Source organism: Vulpes lagopus, chromosome 10 (genome assembly GCF_018345385.1).
Source record: "Vulpes lagopus strain Blue_001 chromosome 10, ASM1834538v1, whole genome shotgun sequence".
In the NCBI taxonomy this organism is placed as follows: domain Eukaryota; kingdom Metazoa; phylum Chordata; class Mammalia; order Carnivora; family Canidae; genus Vulpes; species Vulpes lagopus.
This window is the reverse complement of record NC_054833.1, coordinates 89465614-89489762: the sequence shown is the minus strand read 5'-3', so window position 1 is coordinate 89489762 and position 24149 is coordinate 89465614. Positions and strand designations below refer to the sequence as shown.

General features: G+C 44.8%; 1 protein-coding gene and 1 non-coding gene across 5 annotated transcripts in view; one reads left to right on the top strand and one right to left on the bottom strand.

Moving 5' to 3' along the window:
• Positions 1-24149, top strand: part of CLSTN1 (calsyntenin 1) — an 81541-nt gene that overhangs the window by 35096 nt on the left and 22296 nt on the right. For 2 of the 4 annotated variants that reach the window (XM_041770634.1, XM_041770632.1), the window contains exons 2-4: positions 10161-10283; positions 21918-21947; positions 23124-23319. In XM_041770634.1, coding sequence (XP_041626568.1) covers positions 10161-10283; positions 21918-21947; positions 23124-23319 — 349 coding nt within the window. The remainder of the gene's footprint in view (positions 1-10160; positions 10284-21917; positions 21948-23123; positions 23320-24149) is intronic. The other 2 variants (XM_041770633.1, XM_041770631.1) reach the window with 1 other exon arrangement.
• Positions 11508-11618, bottom strand: LOC121501082. The gene has a single exon (XR_005990521.1). It is a non-coding gene; the product is annotated as a small nucleolar RNA SNORA40 (small nucleolar RNA).

The following is a 24149-nucleotide window of genomic DNA, read 5'->3' as shown; positions in this document are numbered from 1 at the left end:
CACCCAGGGACCCCCTTTATGTTGTATTTTGCTCCACGATTAAAAAGAAAAAAACTTGCTTGGAATTTGAAGGAATGATTAGAAGGCCCCCTTTAATCTTTGAAAAGTTGATTTAGAGAAAGTGTGATTTCAACTCCCTAAGAATTCTTTAGCAGAATGTGCTTAAAACTAATAATTTAATCAACCATAACATAAGCTCTACAAGGACAGGGACTGTTTAATTCCCTTTAATTGTCTCCTCAGCATGGAGGAGACTACCTGGGGCTCAGTAAAGGTGGGTGGACAGATGGATGGATGGATGGAGTGGATGAATGAGGGGGGTGGATGGAGAGACAGATGGATGGTTGGAGTGGGTGGTTGGAGGGGTGGACAGACGGGTGATGGGTGGGGTGAATGGATGGGGGGTGGTTGGACAGATGGATGGGTGGAGTGGATGGATGGATGTTTGCGGACAGACGGATGGGTGGGGTGAATGGTTGAGGGGGTAGGTGGACAGACGGATGGATGGGTGGAGTGGGTGGATGGACAGACGGATGGATGGGGGTGGATGGACAGACAGGATGGGTCGAGTGGATGGATGGATGGATGAATGAATAAAAGAAAAAAGCCCCTTTCCCTGGATTCTCCCCAGTCCTGTTTGTCCCTCCTGACCTTTCAGCCCTGAATGGGACCAGCTACCCCATCAGCCCCGTGCTGCAGAAGCCTAGCCACTAATCCACAACCTTAGTTCAGCCCCTCACCGTTTCTCATCTTGCCCCTGTAGCTGACCTGTAACTGGCTCAGTGGTTCCACTCTCACCCCTCCTGTCACTTCCATTCTGTGGCTAAGCATCTTCCCTCAGGCGCAGCATCAGGTCTCCCCCGGCTTCCTCCTTCAGTGCCTCCCCACTTTGCATACACTGTGAGGTTTGAGCTTGTAAAAAACGCATCTAGGCTCCTCCTCATTCGACTTCTGCATCCTCTCTGGTTTCATCTCGTGGCACCCTCCTTGTGGGCCATGCTCCCGGCCACATGGAACCACAGGGAGCTCTTCAGGCTGCCAGGGTGGCTGACGGGGAGCCTGGCCTCACCCAGGGCCGATTTGAGGGGCCAGCGGCCTCCCCGGCAGGTCACTGTTCCTACCTTTTGTAAGGGCAGCACTCACCGTGCGTGCTCCTGGTAGCTGTGTGCAGTATGTGGAATGCTTGTCACATGAAGAGTGAATAAACAGAAACTTCTCACTGTGCCATTCAAAAGACCAAGTGTTTGCTTAATTTAAGGATTTGTTTCACACAGAATTGTGGTTTTATGTTAAAAATGAACTCCACATTAATGTAATACACATAAATTATAAAGTTGGCTATTTTGAAGTCTGCAAATGATTTTAATGTGGAAGACCTTGGTTTTCCTTAAGGAAGTGCATATGTTAGTGGTTCTCCAGGGATCTGGGGAGGGCGTTTGTCCCCTGGGCACGTTGGCAACGTTTGGAGACATTTTTGGGTGTCACAACTGGGGAGGGTGCTACTGGCATCTACTGGGTGGCGGCCAGGGGAGCTGCTAAACACCTGCAGTGCACAAGAACACTCCAGGACAGAATGATCTGTCACCCAATGGCAGCAGTGCTGAGGTTGAGAGACCCTGAGCTAAATATATCTATTATGTTGGGGTTTTCCAAACACTTTAATAATAAATTTAGCTGGGATTGTGATGAAGCCCTTAAACCTGTGCTTACAGATTTTGTCTAGAGGTTCTTTGGAAGTATCCTATTTTAGAAGAAAGTTGAGTAATTTTTATTTTTAAAGATTTTATTTATTCATGAGAGACAGAGAGGTGCAGAGACACAAGCAGAGAGAGAAGTAGGCTCCATGCAGGGAGCCCAATGTGGGACTCGGATCCCGGGTCTCCAGGATCACGCCCTAGGCCAAAGGTGGCGCTAAACCGCTGAGCCACCCGGGCTGCCCAGAGTAATTTTTTAAAGTGTTTTACAAAGGCAGAGGAAACCATGCTGTTAACCAGACCATTAGTAGCTACAATATCAGCTCAAAGGGAGCTGCTGTTTGTAAATTTCATGCACTGTTACTTTGGTTAATTAAAAAGTTTCCTCTTTCACTAAAAAAATGCCACTTCTTTTGTTTGCTTTTTGTTTTATACTTAACAGTATTACTGTGTATAATACTACTTAACCCCTTTCTTTCCTGAATAAAAGGGATAAAGTGAGGCCCCTAAGGGCCCTTGACTGTAGGGATTTCCTGTAGCTCTGGGCTCTACTTGAGATGATGATAGTGAGGTCATCATAGGAACGGCCTCCTGAGTCTCCTTTGCTATGTCCTACCAGTTATTTCTGAAGCTTAGCTCTCTCTCTCTCTCTTTTTTTTTTAAGATTTTATTTATTTACTTAGGAGAGTCAGAGAGACAGAGAGAGAGAGAGAGAGAGAGAGAGAGAGAGAGAGAGGCAGAGACACAGGCACAGGGAGAAGCAGGCTCCATGCAGGGAGCCCAGCATGGGACTCGACCCAGGTCTCCAGGATCAGGCCCTGGGCTGAAGGTGGCGCTAAACCACTGAGCCACCCGGGCTGCCCTGAAGCCTAGCTCTTGCTTATAATCAACTTATCCACAAATATTTGTTGAGCACCTGTGTGGCAGGCACAGTGTGGGCTATTCACGTATGTTATTTATAATCCTCCAAACAAGGTTGTGGAAGGTGGTCCTGGACATACCTGATGTACGGTACAGAAATAGGCAGGGGGTGGTTAAAGAATCCACACTTAGTTACAGAGTGAGTCAGAAACAAAATTCACTTACTATGTTCTGTCCAATCCCAGAGTTCCTGCCTTTGCTACCAGACTGCACCTATCTAAAACTTTTAGCAACATCTTGCTGTCTAAAGAATCGAGAGGGCACATTAGTGTAGTACTGAAGGGGATGCTCACCATAAGTGATAAGTCAGGCCTCTTCCAGGTCCACCTCATCACTCTCTTCGAGCTGTACATTTACCAGTCTCGCTGGTCTCAGAATGTGCCACATACCTTACTACCTTTATACCTGATACATGTTTTCATTCTGTTTAAAATACTCCCTCACACCCAGGAGACCTCAGTTATGTCCTTGGGTAGTCTCCACTTGTGCTTTGATGGACTCTAGAGCTAATCTCAGGTATTTCCAGCCCCTCTTCCAGACACAGGGTTAGCATGGCACTTCTCCACCCTGGTGGGTTTGGGTGGGGCCATGTGACTAGGTCTGGCTAAATGAGTTAGGAGCCATTTGTCCCTTCTGGGTGGAAGATTTAGCTCCCATGAGAAGACCCTCCAGGGTGCCTGCCCTTTCTCACTGGCACAGGACATGACCATTTTTGAGATGGTGGCTACTTGATCATGTTGGTCTCTGCTCACTGATGAAGTTGTCAGCACTGGGTGAATCCTCTTCTATAGTCTTTTTGTTTGTTTTTTATTTTATTTTTATTTTTTTAAAAGATTTTATTTATTTATTCATAGAGATGCAGAGAGAGAGAGAGAAAGAGAGGCAGAGACACAGGCAGAGGGAGAAGCAGGCTCCATGCGGAGAGCCTGACGTGGGACTCGATCCAGGGTCTGCAGATCACGCCCTGGGCTGCAGGCGGCGCTAAACCGCTGCGCCACCGGGGCTGCCCTGTTTGTTTTTTAACACCACCCTGTATAGCCCTTTAATTGTAGCCATGCCATTTTGGAATGTTGTAGATGGTTGTTGCTATGTTTGTGTTCTCTGAGAGATTGTGATTTGATTCCCCAAAGCCCAGCACCTTGTGGCATGCTTCTGTATAGTAGATATTCAGGAAAGATCTCAGAGCAAAATCAGTCAGTGGGATGTGAAGCTTAAAGGACCTTTGACGTTAAGCTGGTATGAATGAACAGGGATGGTCTGATTTAAGTATGAATTTATGATTGAGTTACTGTACTTAAGAGAGTCTCTGAGAATGTATGCCTTTTTACATTTTGATTTGGGAACTGTATATTTTACTTATTCGAAATATTTCTTTGGCATAAAAGAATCAGTGGGAGATTTTATACTTCTATTGTGTAGGACACTTTTCTGTGCAGATCATCTTTAGCAGAGGGCCTGGTGACTCCAATTACATTCTGCTCCTTCAGTGAGGAGAGGGCTAGAGTTTTTCATCTAAGCTGATCAAAGGTACCTGTCGTCATCTAGTGGCAGCATTTCTTAATTGCAGATTCTTTCGGGCCCAAGATTAAAAGCTGATTCTGCAAACAAAACGTAGCACCATCTAGGATTTGCTGGTGAAATGCTGGCAGTCTCTTAAGACATCCAGCTGTTATTAATTGTTATGTTATTGGCCCACTGTGACCAGCCTGGGTTCCTGGGAATGAGAAGGGGCACAAGTCAAGTTCTCTTTTGAAAACAGTGGGTTTCTCTTTATAGTAAAAGAAGGAAATCAGAGGGGAACTGCTTGGTGCTGGGTTGATATCAAGGCCACAGCACCCCGGCTCTAGAACCAGATCTCCAGGGGTGGATGACTTGGGTGGCCTGGATGAGTGACCAACCTCTCCTTCGCCCACAGAATTGGGATGTACTAGGGAGGCATAAGTATTACATTTGAAGTTAACCCTAAGATTAACTGTTGCATTCTTTTTCTCTTGATTTTTAAATTGGTGGCAATTTCTTTCTTTTTTTTTTTTTTTTAAGATTGTATTTATTTATTCATGAGAGACATAGACAGAGAGAAAGGCAGAGACACAGGCAGAGGGAGAAGCCGGCTCCATGTGGGGAGCCTGATGTGGAACTCGATCCCAGGACTCCAGGATCATGCACCAGGCCAAAGGCAGGCCCTAAACCTCTGAGCCACCCAGGGATCCCCTACAGTTTCTAATGATTAATGTCTACCACAGGGGCACCTGGGTGGCTCAGTTGGTTAAGCGTCCAGCTCTTGGATTTTGGCTCAGGTCATGATCTCAGGGTCATGAGATCCAGCCTAGTGTTGGTGCCTGGCTCTGTGCTTGGTGGGGAGTCTGCTTGGGATTCTCCCTCTCCCTCTGCCCTCCCTCCACTCATGCTCTCTTTCTCTCAAGTAAATAAATAAATCTTTAAAAAAAAAAATCTACCAGAATCACAAAAACTAGCCATGTCCTAAAGTCATAGATGTGCCCCTAGATGGAACTTACGTGTATGGAAGGTCTGATTGCCAGCCATGCTATTCCATGATTTCCATCAAGAGTGCCATTCAAAATTTAATTGGCTTTTTAATGATCTAGAATGTGGTGAAATGAATCAGGTGAAAACCCCCAACATGGGTGACATGTTCCTTTATTTGTGATTTTTTTTGGAAGATTACAGAAATATCATTCACTTGTTTCTATAAATATTTGATAAGGCCAATTGAATGTGATGAAATATTAAAAATATCATTTATTAAATATTTAAGAGTTCAGTCCTTGGAACTGGCCGAATCTCTTCATCCCACTGCCAGCTGAAAGGACCAATTTATAAATTCTGAATTACAAAATTGGAATACTGGGAATATAGCTATACAATTCTTTTGGCCTTGAACCATTAGCCGTTTTCAGTTACGAGCCTTTCTTTTTTCTTTCTCTCTCTTTCTTTTGGAGATTTTCTTTTTAAGTAATCTCCACACCCAACATGGGACTCAAACTCACAACCCCAAGATCAAGAGTCGCACGCTCCACTGACTGAGCCAGCCAGGTGCCCCACCACAGGCCTTCCCTCCTGTAGCAGAAGGGCACCTGTTGTGCTCCTACCCATCACAGGTTTTCTGTAGTTTGCTCTGCCTGGCATTTCCACATTCCTACTGGGCTGAATACAGTAATTCAGTTTGTCAGGACTATTATGGACTCGCACATTTGAATAATCTTCAGCTTTATTTGCCATGCTTATAACTTCATTAATAAAACCTTAAATATAAAAACAAATTGGAATCAAACATTGCTGTTAATGGTGCATTAATAATAAGTTGAACTAACATCTTCTGTGCTTTAAAAATGAGATTAGTGACAAACAACAGAGGGCTTTGCACTACTTCCTTCAAAGTGGCCTGTTTCTCAGTATTGTATCTGTAACTGCAAGCAGCGTTCCAGCTTACATCCTAGCATGGTTTAACCAGAAATCTGGGGAGGATGGGAGTCTTGGCAACTGGGTAACACACTCAGCCTGACTGCAGTGAGGTTATTTCCTGTGTTTAGAGTGACCATCTCAGACCAGAGGCCCCAACTAACTGTGGGACCCACTCAGGCAGTCCCCCAGGTAACTTGCCTCTGTCCTGGGGAATATTTTTGAAGAGGGGCAGGTGGAGCATGACCATCTGAATTCTCTTCTTTACCAAATCTCTTGTCCTTGCAGCAGCTTTTGTGAGGGGAGGATATATTTTCCAAAGGCCCTTTGAATTTCTGGTCTTTATGATCAGGGTTTGGTTTCACATCATATCCTCGTGAAATCTAATTGCACCGCACCTTTCCGGGCAGATCCCACAGTATTTTTATGTATTCTGTGCCTCTGGAATCTCTAGTCTCTTCCACTTGGAAGGAACATCCACCTGCCAGAAACAAAAAGCACCTTTGCAATGTCTAAAACTCCAAGTCATACCTCTTTTTCAGCTCTCAGCACCCAAACTACCTTCTCTATGAGACAGTTTACAAACCAGAGCACTGACTTTAATTGTACTACACATGAGATTCCTTATATACTCATCCATTTACTCAGTAGTTCCTGAGTAATGACGTGGTGCTAGGTGTTGGGAATTAACAGAGAACAAGAGGTCTCACTCTCCCAGAATCTGTTTTTGTTCATGAATGAGTGGAAGAGGAGAAATAACACCACCACCTATGGGCATTTACCGAGTGCCGGACTCTGTCCTAAACATGTCACAAAATGTGACTAGTTTGATCACATAGCGACCTATCCAGTGGGTACTATTGCTGTCCTCAATTTATGAGTGGGGAAACTGAGACCCATGGAGGAAGCCAAGTAACCTGCCCTGAGGCTCCAGGTTGGCACCACTGCCCTATGTCTGACAGTGTGCCGATGAGTAGCAGAAGGAAAGGAAAAAGGGAAGTGAGGAGCAAAGCAGCAGATGCAGTAGTAGTGGTTGGAGGAGGGAAAGTTAGAACAGAGACCTGAGTGAGGTGATGAGTCCCCTGAGACCCTGTTGGGTTTGAAGAGGTCAAAGCTATTTTAATAATGTTAAGATTTTACTTGCCTTTTTCCTCATTCTCTCTTGCGTGTCTGGCGGAGTTCTCTAGAGGCTGCATGACATGTGACAGGGCAGCCTGTTGACTGCAGAAGAAGTGAGGACTCGGCTGTCTTCTGTTAAGCCAGATGGTAGAAAGATTTGCAAAAATAGAAAACATTGCCACCCTTCTTAGTAAACTCTATTTTAAAAAATATAGTTATTGGGGCACCTGGGTGGCTCAGTTGGTTAAGCATTTAATCCCCTGGGGTCGTGGGATCAAGCTGAATCAGACTTCCTGCTCATTGGGGAGTCTGCATATCCCTCTCCCCCTGGTTGCACTCACTCTCTCTCAAGTAAATAAAATTTAAGTACATATATTATTCCCCATAAAAATGTTATTTATGTTAACATATGTTGTTTTTAAAAATGAATTGGTAAATGATAAAATTTTTTCTTGATTTTTGATTCCTGGGGCAGTAAATGCTGATTAAGTAGCCAGATAATAGACAGATCCCCCATGAACAAAAGCCATTTAATGTCCTCAATAACATTTGGGGTCCATGGGCTCTGGGAACAGAGGCAGAGAACCACTGGTTTAGAAGCTTCCCTCTGGCTGCTGTGTGAAGAGCACATGCAGGAGGGTAAGGGTGAGGTTGGTTACCTGAATTTTGCAGATAGTCCAGGTGAGCAGCACAGATGACGAGAAATGGCTCTGTCTGGATTTTATGTGTGGGTTTTATTTTTTTTTAAGATTTTATTTATTCATGAGAGACAGAGAGAGAGAGAGAGAGAGAGAGAGAGAGAGGCAGATACACAGAGGGAGAAGCAGGTTCCATGTAGGGAGCCTGACGTGGTACTCGATCCTGGGTCTCCAGGATCACACCCTGGGCCGAAGGCAGCGCTAAACTGCTGAGCCACCTGGGCTGCCCTGGATTTTGTTTTAAATTGTGGTAACGTACATGGAAAACCTCTCATTGGAAGTGCACACTGTGTTAAGTACATCCATTCATTTTGCTGTGCTGCCAATTCCCGGAACTGTTTTCAAAATTGTTACAAAATTGGAACTCTATACCCATGAAACAGCTCCCATGGGTCTGGCTTTATTTTGCAAGTGAAGACAACAGGATTTGCTCTTGGTTTAGGTATGGTGTGTGTAAATGTCTGGTAATTGCGTCATTAATTAGTGAGACGGTAGCTTCTCCCCTTGCATGCCTGCTAGTTCAGAATGGCACACGTGAACGCCACATCAGAGTAAATACAGGTGAAGCCTGGTGCTTTTGATTGGCACAGTCTCCTGTCTTCACATAATGGTCATCAAGCAACAGCAGACACAGGGTATCACATCATTGAATCTTATTTTTATTTATTTTTTATTTTTTTAAAAGATTTTATTTATTCGTGAGAGACAGAGAGGCAGAGACACAGGCAGAGGGAGAAGCAGGCCCCATGCAGGAGCCCGATGCGGGACTCAATCCCGGGACCCCGGGGTCACGCCCTGGGCCGAAGGCAGGTGCCAAACCGCTGAGCCACCCAAGTGCTCCGAATCTTAGTTTTAAATCCTTCTGAAGATGGACTTACAGAAAAGAAGCAGGTAGTTCATTTGACAAATAGGTACCGTCTCCTTGAAAATGAAGTTTCATGCCATTCCTTCTGCTTAGATCGGCTCAGCTGGGGCAGGAATATACATGGCCAGGGTTATGATGTGTGCACTCGTGAAGGCAAAAAGAAATGAAAAAGGTTTGGGCTGCCCATTATATGCTGGAGGAATGGGGACTCAGGGAGGGCCCTGGCTCTCAGTGGGAGAAGGTCTCACGCAGGGTCCGTGGGAGCCAGGCCCCAGGCAAAAACAATGGATAGGAATGAAACTTAGATTTCACTGGTGTGAGCGGACCACTAGGATGGCAGTTCTTACCTTACGGATGAAAGCAGCAGTGCTGGTTCCCATCTAAGAGGGATACAGGTAGCTGTTCCAGTGATCTGCCCCAGCCTTGTGGCTTGCGAGGGTGTCTCTAGTGTACAGGTGAGGAGACTGAGATTAAGAGGTCAGTTATGTACTCAAGGTCACACAGCGAATAGAAGGGAGCTGGAATTTGACCCCAAGTCGGCCTGACCTCAACGTGGGTTATTTGCAAACCCTGTTTTCAGTAAAGTTTTTCAGAAATTTTGCATTTAGTTTGATTTATACTCTATATTTGTAATTTTATGTTCATAAATTTTCTTTTTCTTTTTTGAGATGTTCATAAATTTACTATTTTTATTCATAATGCTAGTTTTAAATAGGTGATTCTATATTTTTATTGCCATAAAGAAGTGTGTCTTTTTCTTTGTAACTTTCCTATGATAGGCTAAAAACAGATAGTTTGTCTATAGCCATCAGTCTCTCTTAATTTCTAGAGCAGCTTATTTCTCAATTCTGATTGCTTCATAGACTCAGTTTCTACATTACTTACTCTGGAATTAATCCCATTAGGGTCTTAATACCAAACTGCACAAAACACAAGTGTTGGGGGACCTGGGTGGCACATCTACCTTTGGCTCAGGTCATGATCCTGGGGTCCTGGGAAGGAGCCCTGTTTCAGGCTCCCTGCTCAGTGGGGAGTCTGCTTTTCCCTCTCCCTCTGCTCCTCCCCCTGCTTGTGCTTGCTCTCTCTCTCAAATAAATAAATAAAATCTTTTTTTTCTTTTAAAGATTTTATTCATTTATTCACAAGAGACACAGAGAGGCAGAGACAGGCAGAGGGAGAAGCAGGCTCCATGCAGGGAGCCCGATGTGGGACTGGATCCTGGGACTCCAGAATCATGCCCTGGGCCAAAGGAAGGCACCGAACCGCTGAGCCACCCAGGTGTCCCTAAATAGATAAAATCTTAAAAACAGACAAACAATTATTGCCTTCCAGACTAATGAATGTTTTGTTATTTTAGTAATAGATGGGTGTTTTTATTAAAAAGCAGTGGAGTTTAATAATTCTGACCTGGTGTATTTCCATCTTTTTCTCTTTTAAATACAGTTAACAAGCACAAACCATGGCTTGAGCCCACCTATCATGGCATAATCACAGAAAATGATAATGCAGTGCTCCTCGACCCTCCTCTGATTGCCCTGGATAAAGACGCACCTCTGCGATTCGCAGGTACGAATGTGGCTTTTATCTTACTGTTGATAAATGTGGATTGGATGCAGAGCATTTCACATAAATGCAGTCAGGTTATTTTTGAGCCTTTCTGAGAACGTCTTGCTAGCTAAGAGGTGTTTGTGGCTTCTATGTACTGCATCTTTTGATTTTAATAGTTGTTTGGTAGCCGAAAAAAAGCCTGTCCTTGTAGAAAAGCAAAATATTTATTGCATCATTGTATTCCTTGGTGTGACCAGATAGGTAACATCTGGACCAGTGTGCCTCAGACTAGCATGCACACAGAGTGCCTGAGGATCATGTTAAAAATGCAGATTTGGGTACAGTAGGTCTGTGGGGACCTGAGATTCTGCTTTCTGACCTTTGTAAATAACCTTACCAGATTATCTAGCTTATGTTTTTGAGTGGACTGATACATTTCCTGTATTTTAAGAAGTGCCTGGAGTCAGGAGTTCTAGACTCACTCCCTTGGGCCTCTATCTAGGGTGTCCACTGCAGACCTGTTGTGTCTAGAGCACCCTCCTGCTGCATTATTAATAATACAGAACGTTTATAAAGCCTTTGCAATGTTGCAGGCACCATTCTAAGTGCTTTCCAAACACAAATTTGTATTTAATCCTCCACAGTCTTGAGGTAAGTATGCTTCCTGCCATCCCTGGTTTCTTTCTTTCTTTTTAAAGTTAATACATTTTAATGTAAGGAATTTCAGATGTCGTGCTTCCTTACGCTCCCAGTCACTCTGGTTCCTCCAAAGTCAGAGTCATAGTCTTCACAGTAGCCCTTTCCAAGAGAACGTTTGTTCCATCCACACTTGCACTGTCCATCCACACTTCTTCCAGTTGGGCTCCTTTGACCTCCACTTGAATATGGACATACATAAAAAATTCCCCTCCTGTGTTGGGTCAGAATAGATGGTTCTCAATTTCAGACACCCTCTTCACATAAAGAAGTCCAAACCATGTTCACCCCGGAACATGGAATGCCCCGGAACTGGAAACATTTGGAGGATATGCCAGTACCTCTAAGTCAGACATTGGGTTCTCAAGTGAAAAGCTTGGAAAAAGAAGGCATATTTGTTGCAATTTGGCATAAAAATCAAAATGCTAATTCAGCATAGCTGAGACTTCCCCCATATCGTGTATTTTTAGTGATTCTGCGATAACTCTGCAACCAACCTTCCTGTGGATCAGCAGCCCTACCGTCCTTCTCCTGTGTTTTGGGTGTCATGTTCCTTCTCCTCTGTATCAACATTCATACTGAACAGTGAACTCTGGGCTGCAAGAGAGGACTTGTGTTCTTGTCTAAGTCTTTGCCCACAAATGAAACAAAAGCAAATGCCAGTGCTTTCTGCTATCCTCATCTTTAGGAGAGGAATCTGGGACACAGAGCAGTGACCTCATCCATCAGCATATGTCAGAGGCAGGATGCCAAGGCAAGCAGGGTGACTCTTTGCCATGAAGCCCATGGTGAGCACCGCAGGAAGCTACAAGGGAAGCAGGAAAGTGAAATATACTTTGAAGGAAAAAGTCATATTAATAAAATATCATTTATTTTTTCTTTCTCTCTGGATTGAATGTTATTGTATCATTTACCAAAACCTAATGTATTATGAATGCAATATTACTTATTTTAAAGTTGTACATTTTTAGGGATTCCTAGCTGTTTTTTATTAATGCACAAAAGATACATATTAAGATTTAAAAACTATAAAGAGAAAGAAGCAGTTTACAGCCAAGTCATAGTGGTAACGTGATTGTATTTGCCATAGTAGACAGGTAAATCAATTCCTTCCTTCTGGAGATTTTCATGGGGAACAGTTATTCTTAGATTCTTTTTAAAAAATATAATCCACATAGCATAAAATCCACTCTTTTAAAGTATACAGTTCACTGGGTTTGAGTGTATTCACAGGATTGTGCAACCATCAGCCACTGTCTAATTCCAGAATGTTTTTATCACCCTAAAAGAAATCCTTGCACCCTGTTGGCAGCCACTCCCCACTCTCCCCACCCCTTTTGGCAACCATTAATTTAATTCGTGTCTATGGATTTGTCTGTTCTGGATTTTTTTGTGACTAGTGTCTTCACTTCGCATGGTAATTTAAAGCTTCACCCATGCTTCAGTAATAGCATGCATCTGTCCTTCCGTCCTTTTTATTGTTGAATAGTATGCCATTGTATGGACATACCACATTTCTCATTTATCCGCTCATCAGCTGACACGCATTAGGATGGTTTTCACTTTGTGATGATTATGAATCATGCTGCTGTGAACATTAGTGTACAAGTCTTTGTGTGGACATAGGTCTTCACAGCGTGCTTGGGTGTATGCCTGGGAGTGGAGTTGCTCTGCAAACACTCTTACTAAAGCATAGCCCTCCTCCTGCTGCCCTGGAGGGGAGCCTCTGCAGGGCCTCCCTAGTCCTCTGTTGCCATGGCACCTATCCCGCACAGAACACTGCCCCCCTGGGGCCATGCAGGCGGGTACCATCAGGAACACAGATACCTGCCCTCCCCAGCCCACTGGCCTGGGCTTGAGTCCTGCCTCTGCAACTACTGGCTGGATGGCCTTGGGCAAATGACTGAACATCTCTGTGCTCCAGTTTCCTCATTGTAAAACAAGGATAGTGATGCCACATACTTCAGGGGTTTGGGGATTATTTGCTTATTTATAAATAGGAAGAGCTCAGGTGCCTGGGTGTCACAGTGGTTGAGTGTCTGCCTTTGGCTCGGGTTGTGATCCCGGGGTCTGGGGATCAAATCCAACATCAGGCTCCCCGCAGGGAGCCTGCGTCTCCCTCTGCCTGTGTCTCTGCCTCTCTCTCTCTCTCTCTCTCTCTCTCTCTCTCTCTCTCTCTGTGTCTCTCATGAAAAATAAAATCTTTAAAAAATAAATAAGTAAATATGAAGAGCTCAAAACAATGCCTGGAGTGTAGTAAGTGCTATATATAGTGTTTGCTGCTGCTGTTATTATTAATAGTTGAATATTTTAGAAATATTTTTTTATTTAACATTGTGTGATAAATATTTTTTCTTTCTGTAATAGCCTTCATGGTATTCCATTTTCTCACTGAGTTTCTTAACTAGTGTTTTGGGGTAAGCCAGAGGCCCCATATGGAGGCTTATTTTGATCTTTGATTGGTTTTGGTGATGGCATGGAGTTTAATTTGCCACCATGATGGTGCTGGTGCGGGTAGTAGCATCTACTACTTCCCGAGCACTTACCGTATGGCAGAGGTTGTTCAAAGGGCTTTCCATGGGTCACTTTATCTGATTCTTTTCAATAGCTTCCTGCAGTGGGTACTCCCGCTGCTGCTGGCTTTCCAGATGAGGGAATGGAGGTCTGAGTGTGTCCATCAGCAGCCTGACAACCTTGTTCTTCAGTTAATCCCCAGCGTCCAGGCCGGCATGTGGGAGTAGCTGATGCTCCACAAACATTCGTAGAAGGAATGAGAGGCCTTGCCCAAGATCACACAGTTCATAGGCCATAGAGCTGCCTTCCAGCCCAGTGGTCTGGCTCCAGTGTAGATTGGTACATTTGCTGTGTCCACTTCCCTGATGTTCTCTTTTTTAAAAACTATTATTTTTTAAAAATACTTTATTTATTTAACAGAGAGGGGGGGGCACCCAAGCAGGGAGAGTGACAGGGAGAAGGAAAAGCAGGCTCCCCGAGGAACAGAGAGCCCAATGTGGGGCTTGATCCCAGGGCCCTGAGATCATGACCTGAGCCGAAGGCAGATGCTCAACCAAATGAACCACCCAGACACCCCCTGATGTTATCTTTAAAATGCTCTATAAATGTCCTGGCTCACAATCGCATCCCATCACAGGACATGAGTGTGGACAACCACCAGAGTTCACTTGTCGAAGCCCCGAAATAAATATACACGTAGCGCTGGAAGTTTAGTCACCAGAGTGCATTGTGAACCGTCACCAATCAGACACTCATGTTGAACATACAGGGTCCAGCCCAGATTGTTTCCTTGGGAGAAACCCAGAGACTCAAGTCTTGGTACTTGTCAGCTATTCTAGGAAATTAAAATGAGTGAATTCCTTTCTCAACCCTTTTCCATGATCTGCTAATAGCCTAAGTAGATGTGAATATGAAAGCATGTTGTATGTTTTATGTATTCAGTGGGAAGTTAAGTCCTCACACCCCTTATACAGGGCTTGTTCCGCTGTTTTGACAGCCATCCCTCCCCACTGCCTGGAGGAGAAGCCCAGCACCACCCATCAGCCCCCCAGCCCTTCCGTTTACTATGTGGTTCCTGCCCAGTGCTCTTTTTCCTGCCTTCCCAGATGGAGTTTGGGTAATTTATAAGATGTTAAACAGTTAAAATACGAAGAGAATTCGAAAGAAATTTCAGGGCAAGAATGGAACCGTATCTTTGTTGATATCTAGCTAGAACCAGCTCAGATCTGTAATCTCCACATTCGGTCTCATTTGTGTGACTCATGTGCCCTAAGGTTGGCCAGTGGGGTTGACTGCCACACATCATCACCAATTCTGCTTTTTTAGCTCATGTAGCTGGGCAGGCATTGTGTTTGCCACAATGAGTTGGATATATTCTGTTATACCACATGAAATTGTCATTGTTGTATATTGAAAATATCAAAATACTGGAAAAAATAGAATGCCAGAAATTTCACGTGGTTCAGCCTAACATAAGGCGATACTCCATTGGGTTAGCACTTTTTAAATTTATTTTTTAAAGATTTTATTTATTTATTCATGAGAGACACACAGAGAGAGGCAGGGACACAGGCAGAGGGATAAGCAGGCTCCCTGTGGGGAGGCCGATGAGGGACTTGATCCCAGGACCCCAGGATCACATCCTGAGCCAAAGGCAGACGCTCAACCACTAAGCCACCCAGGTGTCCCAAGTTAGCACTTTTAAGTGTCTGGACAGAAAATCCATGCTAAGTGCTAGAGGGAATTCATTTTGAGTGCAGTTGCCTCCAGGAGAGGTTTGAGATAGTAATTATTAAATATCAGGTAGCCATGCCAGGTCTCCTAGAGAATGGAAAGAAGCATAAAAGTTGGTCCCTGTTTTCTAAGCACCAATAATCTAGGTGGGAAGGCAAAACCAGCATTGACAAAGAGTTAAATGGGGCTACTTGGAGTTTCTAATTTAGTGCTAATTGAGAGCAGTCTGAACTGCAGTGCTAAAAAGACGAGATGGTGTGGGTTAGAGAAGGCTCATAGATGACTGGGCTTAAAGGATGAGCAGAATTGACATACCCAGTGAAGGCAGGAGAAAGATAGGAGCAGGGGTGGGAACCGGAGGGGCTTCCAAAGGGAGTCAGCTCGTGTGGCATGTGGGGTGAGCACACAGTGCAGGAACAGAGGGCTGCAAATCAACTAGGGGCCAGAGGATTTCTGTTGCCAACATGAGGAGATGGGATGTTACTGCACATGTGATTTTTAATGCCCTGTTCAAATCACCCAGGCATGTGCCTTGAGTGCAGGTGACCTACTCTCAGCTGAGTCTGTATCTCCAGGGGGAGAGCCTGAGAAGCCTGTATCTAGCCAGTGAGGTTTGGAAGCCTCCAGCAGGCCAGTCTCTTGAGTATAGACTACAGCTTACCTGCATTGGAGCTATCTGGTGACACTTGTTAAAAATGCAGCTTTATTGGGCTCCACCCCAGAGCTGCTGAGTCAGAATTTTTGGGGATGGAGCCTGACAAACTACATTTTTAGCAAGCGTCTCAGGCAGTTCTTAGCATACTGAAATTTGGGAGTTGTTGCTGTAGCCAGGGAGGAGCTTGGAGAATGGGTGTAGTAGCCCTTGGTTGTTCTGCTTGGGTTGTTCAGGGTAACCCTTGGGTGGGTGGCGGGGTCAGCCTGGACATCCACCTGGTGAGCGTGGGCACCAAGGCTATGTAGAGACAAACGGGTTAGGGACAAGAATGGGACTAGCAAGGGTGTAGTAGTAACAACCTCTAACCTCTTCCCCACTGGGTTCAGATTGGTGGATCTGCAGTCCATTACCACGCCTTCCCCAGCCAAGTGCACACACTACCCAAGCTTGGCCAACCAGATGCTCCCTCCGTGAATATGAATACTGAGAAAAGGGACAAAGCTGCTAATACTGTTTGCAATTGCATTCCATCCACCCAGGTTGTTTTGCTCTGGTGGTTATGGGTCCTATTCCTGCCTTGGTTTTGGGGTCTTTCCAAGTCCTTTCCTCTGGTTTGCAATCAATTTTGTGAGCTCCTGATGGCTTTCCACTGAAGTCCCTTTTTGCCTGAGTTAGCTGGAATGGGTGTCTGTTACACCCATAGAACCCTGAGTCACCACTAGAGACCATAAGGAGTGCATATAAGGGCAGGACCGCCCAGGAGCCGGGAGACTTACAGGATAGGCATTGCAGATACCTTCCATTTAGGGAAGAGCAGTGTAGTGTGGGGCCATATTCCGGTTTGGAAGAAGGCAGGGCCAGCCTGAAGCTGGGTTTCTCAAAGGGAGGGCTGTCATTGTCAGCCCAGAACCCTGGATGTGACTTTGGACACGGAGAAGTCAAATCTGTACTCTGAGGGCTCCTGGGTGGCTCAGTGGTTGAGCATCTGCCTTCACAGGACAAGATCCCTGGGTCCTAGGATTGAATTCTGCATCAGGCTCCCTGTGGGGAGCCTGCTTCTCCCTTTGCCTAGGTCTCTGCTTCTCTCTGTGTGTCTCTCATGAATAAATAAAATCTTTTAAAAAATCTGTACTCTGTTGAGTTTAACCATTGTTATGTTTTTATGTTTTGCTTAAAAAATGCATCAGTAAAGTTCTTTTGGCTATTTTTTTAAAAGATTTTATTTATTTATTTATTCACGAGAGACACGCAGAGAGTGGGAGAAACAGACTCCCCACTGCAAGCCCAATGCAAAACTCAATCCCAGGACCCTGGGATCACACCCTGAGCTGGAGGCAGATGCTCAACGACTGAGCCACCCAGGTGTCCCTCTTTGGCTATTTTAGATGCTCTTGGAGAATGAGAGAAGAGAGCGGGGGAAAGGGGTCTGGTGAATGTGGAGGCCAGCATGGCTGGAGAGGTCACCTAGGAAAGCTGGTGGGACATTTTGCATATGATGAGAGTGGGGGTTTCTGCAGACTTACCTCGCAGAGCAGCAGTAGATGGTCTCAATTGGGTGGGACGGAGCAGGGCAGAAAGAAAGTAGGATGGGAGAGGTGACTTTGAGAAGTCCTTCCTTGTGAAGGTTGAAAGAAGGCTGAGGCCAGGGGAGCAGCCTGGGAATACAGAGGGGCAGAGATGCACCTTACACGCAGTCACCGTGAAGTGCCCATGGAACATGTATACTACACATATGTAACTGTCATGTATGTGTAATAATAGAGCTGTAGGTAGAAGCATGGAGGAAAGAGGGAGGAAGAATGGATTGTGACAACTTCAAAGTTTAACAGATCAGCTCCTGGGAGAATGGGGACAGAAAGTAACGGAAACCGGGCCCTGGCTGGAGGGAAGAAGATGATAAATTGAGTGTAATTGGAGAGGCAGTAGGACACTCACTATGAAAATTCCTAACAAATTCTTAATTCTGTTGGCCGTGTCATGTTACTGTAGTTATGTTTTATTGAAAGGGCGAGATGGGTCCGTCCAGTGGGTACACTTCCAGGTCTGCAGACGGTGGCTTGGCAGGCTCAGTGACGCAGAGGGTCACCCAGGTCTGTGAAGGGAAAACCCAGGTCTGTGAAGTGGGTACAGCTCCTACTGCAGCGAGCTGCCACCTGGCCAGACAGTGTCTAAAGTCGTTCTAGGCGAAAGGACCCAGCCTGCCAGCGATTTAATAAGTACCTGTGGATTTGAGGCACTGCATCTTTCTGGCGCAGCCCATGATTCAAGTAGCCACTTAAATACTCAAAATAGGTGGGGACATATAGGAAAGATGGAAGTGCACCCTTTGCTCTTCTCATTATAAATGGATCCAGTCTTTTAGAGAGAAGTCTAGAAATACGGGAGTTTCAAAATAATTTGTATTCTTTAATTTGATAATCATATCTTTGAGACACTATTCCTTATAATAGATCATAATACAGATGAACGTTCAAAGCTGAAATATGAATTCCCCTTCCCCCATCCAGACCTTCCATCTGTGGTCTCTCCCATGTCAACTGAAGGGAATTTAGGAGTCCTTGGGTTTCTCACTCATAATCCCTGACATTGTCCGTACCTTCAGAACACACCCCAAATCTGGCCACTTCTCACCACCCCGCTCGCCCCCGGTTCTGGCTTTCAGCCTCTTGTGTCTGCGTCATTCCTGTAGCCATTCTTGCTTATAGACTTATTATCAACACAGAAGTCAGTTAGATTCTTTCAAAATATAAACTGTAGTTTTTTCTCTGCATAAAACATTCCAGTCATTTCCTGCTCACTTGGAGAATGAACTGCAATTCTTGTAGCAGCCACTGTGGCTTCAGGTTACTTGTCTTTGTAGGGCCCCATCTGCTGGCCTCCCCTCTGCTTAACCACTGCAGCAGGGTAGGGCTCCTTGTTCCTATGCAGCCTGCCTCTGGACCTTTACACTTGCTGTCCCATCTGAAATTCTTCCCTAGATAATCATGTGGCTTGTTCCCTTAGTACCCTCTGCATTCTACTCAGACATTATCAACAAAACCTCCCCTGAACGTTGAAGTATAAAATTGAAACTCCCCATTGCCTTCCTATACTCTACATTCTCCTCCTCCTACCTCCCAGCCTGGAGAGAGTTTGAGAGTGTATCTTTTGGCAAACAGTTCCACTCCTCATGATAATCTCATGGTCAGAACAGTCTCAAGGACGTTGCTTGAATGGGCGTCTTTATACTTTTATTCAGCAATGACTACATAGGCAGCATTACCCAAGTCAGATACTTCATCGCAGGGTCTTAACTCCACACTCACCTACGCAGTGGCCTTCATCAGGAAGGAATCCTTTGTCACTTTCAGGTATGCCAACTCAGATCATGTGGATCTGATCACAATTTTCTCTTTAGAAGCGTAAACTCTGAGTTGAAAACTGAGCAACCTGACTTATTTTAAAATGCATTATGCAGTATTAATATGCACCCCCCAAAATGTAAACATAATATAATGAATTAGAACATTCTAGAAATTTGACATACCTTGACATACCTGACACTCAGTAGTTCTATTCATCTTTTAGTGATCTATTCATCTTTTAGTGATCAGCTTCTGTAAGGGGCTAGTAGTAAAAGTCTTAGAATTTGTGGCCTGTAGAGTCTCTCTCGTGGTGACCCAGCATTGCCACTTTATGGAAAAGCAGCCATAGACCATACATAAATAAATGAGTATGTCTGTATTCCAATAAAACATTACTATGGGGGGAATCCCTGGGTGGCTCAGCAGTTTAGCACTGCCTTTGGCCCGGGGCACGATCCTGGAGTCTTGGGATCGAGTCCCGCGTCAGGCTCCTGGCATGGAGCCTGCTTCTCCCTCCTCCTGTGTCTCTGCCTCTCTCTCTCTCTCTCATGAATAAATTTTTAAAAAATATTTTAAAAAAAAACATTACTATGGACACTGAACTTTGAATTTCAGTCAATTTACTTGTGTCACAAAATATTTGAAGAAGTAAAAACCACTCTTAACTTCTAGGCTATTTGAGAACACACAGAGGCTAGATTCAGCATGCACACCGTAGTTTGTCTGCCCTGACTCGGAGCACTCTGTCCACTAGAACTTGCCGTCCTGGGTCTGCATCCTGCGCTTGATAGTTACTAGTCACCCATGGCCACTGAGCACCTGAGGTGTGGCAGCCAGGGTGCTGGAGGAACTGATTTCTAATATTACTCAATTTTTTAAAAAGGTTTTACTTGTTTATTTGAGAGAGAGAGCACGAGTGTGTGTGTGGGGGGGGAGGGGTGGCAGAAGGAGAAGCAGGGAGCCTGATGGGGGCATCGATCCTAGGACTCCCAGATCATGACCTGAGCTGAAGACAGATGCTTAACCGACTGAGCTACCCAGGTGCTCTAATATTATTCAATTTTAATATGGATTTTGATTTAATTTTAAACAGCCCATGTGGCTAGTGGCCCCTGTTTGGGACAGGACAAGGTCTACAGTGACTGCAAATGTGCAACAGGAAGCATGGTTAGAAATACCTATCACAGCATTGTTCACAGCAGGAAACAGGAATTGTGGTGCACTCACACAATGGAAAATATAGTGATAGTGAACACTTGTTGAGTGCCAGGCAGTGTCTTAAGCATTTACCTGCTCTAACTCCTTGGGTTCTCGCCGAAGGTAGTAGTGAAAGTAAATAAACTGTATTCTATATCCACTAAGAGGAATGAATAAATCTTAGATGCACAAGGTTGAGTGAAAAAGCAAGGCACAGAGTGCCAGTCAGTAGAGCATGCAACTCTCCATCGCGAGATTATGAGTTCAAGCCCCATGTTGGGCACGGAGCCTACTTAAAAAAATAAAGGGGGTCTGGATGGCTCAGCGAGGTAGGCATCCAGTCTTTTTTTTTTTTTATTGGTGTTCAATTTGCCAACAAATAGAATAACACCCAGTGCTCATCCCATCAAATGCCCCCCTCAGTGCCTGTCACCCAGTCACCCCCACCCCCCGCCCACCTCCCTAGGCATCCAGAGTCTTGATCTCAGCTCAGGTCTTGATCTCAGTCAGGGTCATGAGTTCGAACTTTGCATTTTAAGTAGGCTCCTGCCAAGTGTGGAAGCTACGTAAAACAAAGAAAAAAGAAATAAAATAAGTAAACTTAAAAAAACGCAAGTCACAAAAATTGCATACCATGTGATACCACTTTTTCAAACCTCAAAAACAAGCAAAATGAAACACAGTTCAGGGATATACAAATACATGGTAAAACCATTGAAAAGCAAGAGAATTCAGGTATGTTGCCATTAGGGAAGAGAAGCTGCCCTGCTGAGGCCGGCTCTGTGGCTCCCTCCCGGAGAGGCAGCAGGACTCTCTCCTGGCCTCCTGACCTCTGCGTGTCAGCCCCTTCCCCCTACCACCATAGGCAGCAGTCTGTTGACTTAGTAGGACTGCGTTTTCACTAAAAGCCATGGTCATTGTGACATCACCGCATTTAAAATGGAATCTGGTTTCAGTTCACATTCAAGCAGATATTCCATTAGAAGAGGGGTTTGTGTGCATTGCCTTAGTTGGGTCTTTTAGGTTAGAAAATTGTGATTATTTCTCCAGCTTAAGAACAAAGTTTAAAAACCCGTTGCTCCAAATGTTTGTTTTCTGTTTCATCAGAATCTCTTCCTGGGTTGAATGTTACCAGATTTAAGCCACAAGAACTTAATTTGAAAAGGAAAAGTCTGAAAACTGCAAACTAACGAATAGGTTTACTTATTAACTGTGACTGTGAAAGTGGTCATTTTTTAAAATGGTCCAAATGACACCTGTTGGTGTTATGAAATTTTGCAGCAGATTTCACCTCTAGGACATCACGTAGTAGTTTGTGGGGTTGGGTTCAGAGACACTGGGCTCCTGAAGATCTAGTTCCACTGTAGTGATTCTAGGGAGTGGCTACCAAGCTGATTGTTGAATTATGTCAAGCTTTTCTATGTAATATGTGCATCTTTGACTTTTTTCCTTATTGTTCCATCTTTATTCTTTCCTGCATTACTGACATGGGTTTATCTTTTCTCCCTTTAGAGAGTTTTGAGGTGACAGTCACCAAAGAAGGTGATAAAGGGTTCTTTCTATCCCTCTTATAAATATTAACCCACTAACTTTGTTTATAAAATTGGGAATCAGCCCTTAAACAGAAGAAACTGTCATGCTCTTTTACTCTGATTTATTCTCCTACTTTGTTTCTATTTTTAAATATATGACGGAAATTGTATGTAACCAAACCCTTGGTTAGAAATATCTGGAAATCAGACATCCATTTGAACTGTATGGATAGTACTGTACATTTTTCCTCAATTCAGAGATTCACTTTGTAACTGTTTTCTGTGAAGTATAATTTTGGAAGAGGGCAGTCTCATTTTTATATGAAATACATTTTTTTTGAAGTTTTATATGTACATCAAAACACTTATGTTTGTTCTCCCACGGGCAAGAACGGAAACCTAGATTTTCACCCCACCTAAGTTTGTGAGCCAACTTAGATCTCTGGATGTCCCCAGGCAGGCTTCTTTTTCAGGTCTGATAGGGTAGCGTTGGAAACAAAGGCAAGTCTAGCAAATCCCTCCCCATGATGGAACCGATCTTAATAGTAGACTCTAGCTGTTGAAATGGATGCCTGAGAAGTTGGTATTTCTACCTTTCTCGTTCAGTAGTTTGTTTTGATTCCCTAATTTTAGCCAGGCTCATTGCACAGGAAGACTTGTTTCTTTTGACTTTTTTTTTTTTTTCTGGACAGAATTTCTGCAATTATGGTGCTGAACCTATATGTCATACTTCTTCCTCTCTCAACACTTAACTGCATTTTAGCCTTCTCTCTGTTCCAAATCTAAATCACTGCCCAGCTGTCCCCAAGAGCTGGGGTCAGTTCCTCAGTGTTATCAGGCCATGGCTGTATGCTAATGAGACTACTTTTACCCTGGAGCTATCTTAAGTACTCCTGTGAAATGCCTGTCTATATTTTCTCTTTTTCTCTTTTGTACTCCTGCATGAATGGATGCAAAGTTAAGCAAGTTGCTTGGAAAGCCAGACACATGCTTCTTTTTACTAAAGCTCTCAGAACTTACCCCACAAAGCACAGTGCTCTTGCTTTGTCCACAGACCCTCTAAACCCCTGGCTGCTGAACTGTTGTTGTTTCTTTTCTTTTTGGGAGCATAAGGATGGGGAGGGGCGGGGGCAATGTGTGGACTCGTGGGGCAGAAATTCTAACCTGTGCTGCTTTGACTCCCTAGGTGAGATTTGTGGATTTAAAATTCATGGGCAGAATGTCCCCTTTGATGCAGTGGTAGTGGATAAGTCCACTGGTGAGGGAATAATTCGCTCAAAAGAGAAACTGGACTGTGAGCTGCAGAAAGACTACACATTCACCATCCAGGCCTATGACTGCGGCAAGGGGCCGGATGGCACCAGCGTGAAAAAGTCTCATAAGTAAGTAAGCTGGGCAGAGACAGGGTATGTGTGAAGAAAGCAGTAGTGACCAATGCCCCTGTCCCCAAGACTGTTGATTTATTTTTTAGATTTTATTTATTTAATTTGAGACAGAGAGAGAGAGAGAGAAAGCAGGAGCCGGGGTGGGGCTGTATAAAGGGAGAGAGAGAAGCAGACTCTCCACTGAGCAGGGAGCCTGATGCGGGACTTGATCCCAGGACCCTGGGATTATGACCTGAGCTACAGGCAGACGCTCAACCACTGAGCCACCCAGGCGCCCTTCCTGTGGCTTCTGAGGACCTGGAATTCCTTTGTGCTGGTGAGAGCAGGCTGGCCACTGTGCCCCATCCTGGGCTGTGCCCCTGTCCTTCCTGCCTGCTAAGGACTACCAGGGTTACCGACAAGACTCTGGACAAGACCTGGATTTAGATAGAATTCCCGTCTTCTCCATCATTCGCCATCCCTTGGGCATTAGGCAGACTTCGTTTGGCTGAGTCTCAGTTTCTACTTAGCGCCTAGGCACAGGAGAGAGGGGCAGGCAGGGGACAAGAGCAGGGGAGCCCCTGTAAGGGTCAGGAAGGACCCAAGGCACTGGGCGCAGAGGGTCCCGGTGAGCGCCAGGGTGCTGAGTGCCAGCGAACCCCTCCTCATCCCTCTTGCACAGTGTGGCATGACTGTGGTCCTTGCAAAAGGCCTGATTTCAGTAGGAGATCTTGTCAGAAACACACCCTGATCAACAGCCCTCTCTTTGCATCGGGCCTCACGGTGCCTTGGTTACCTCTTGCCCTAGCAGGGAGGCAGAACGTGGCAGCAAGGGGTCTGCGGGGAGG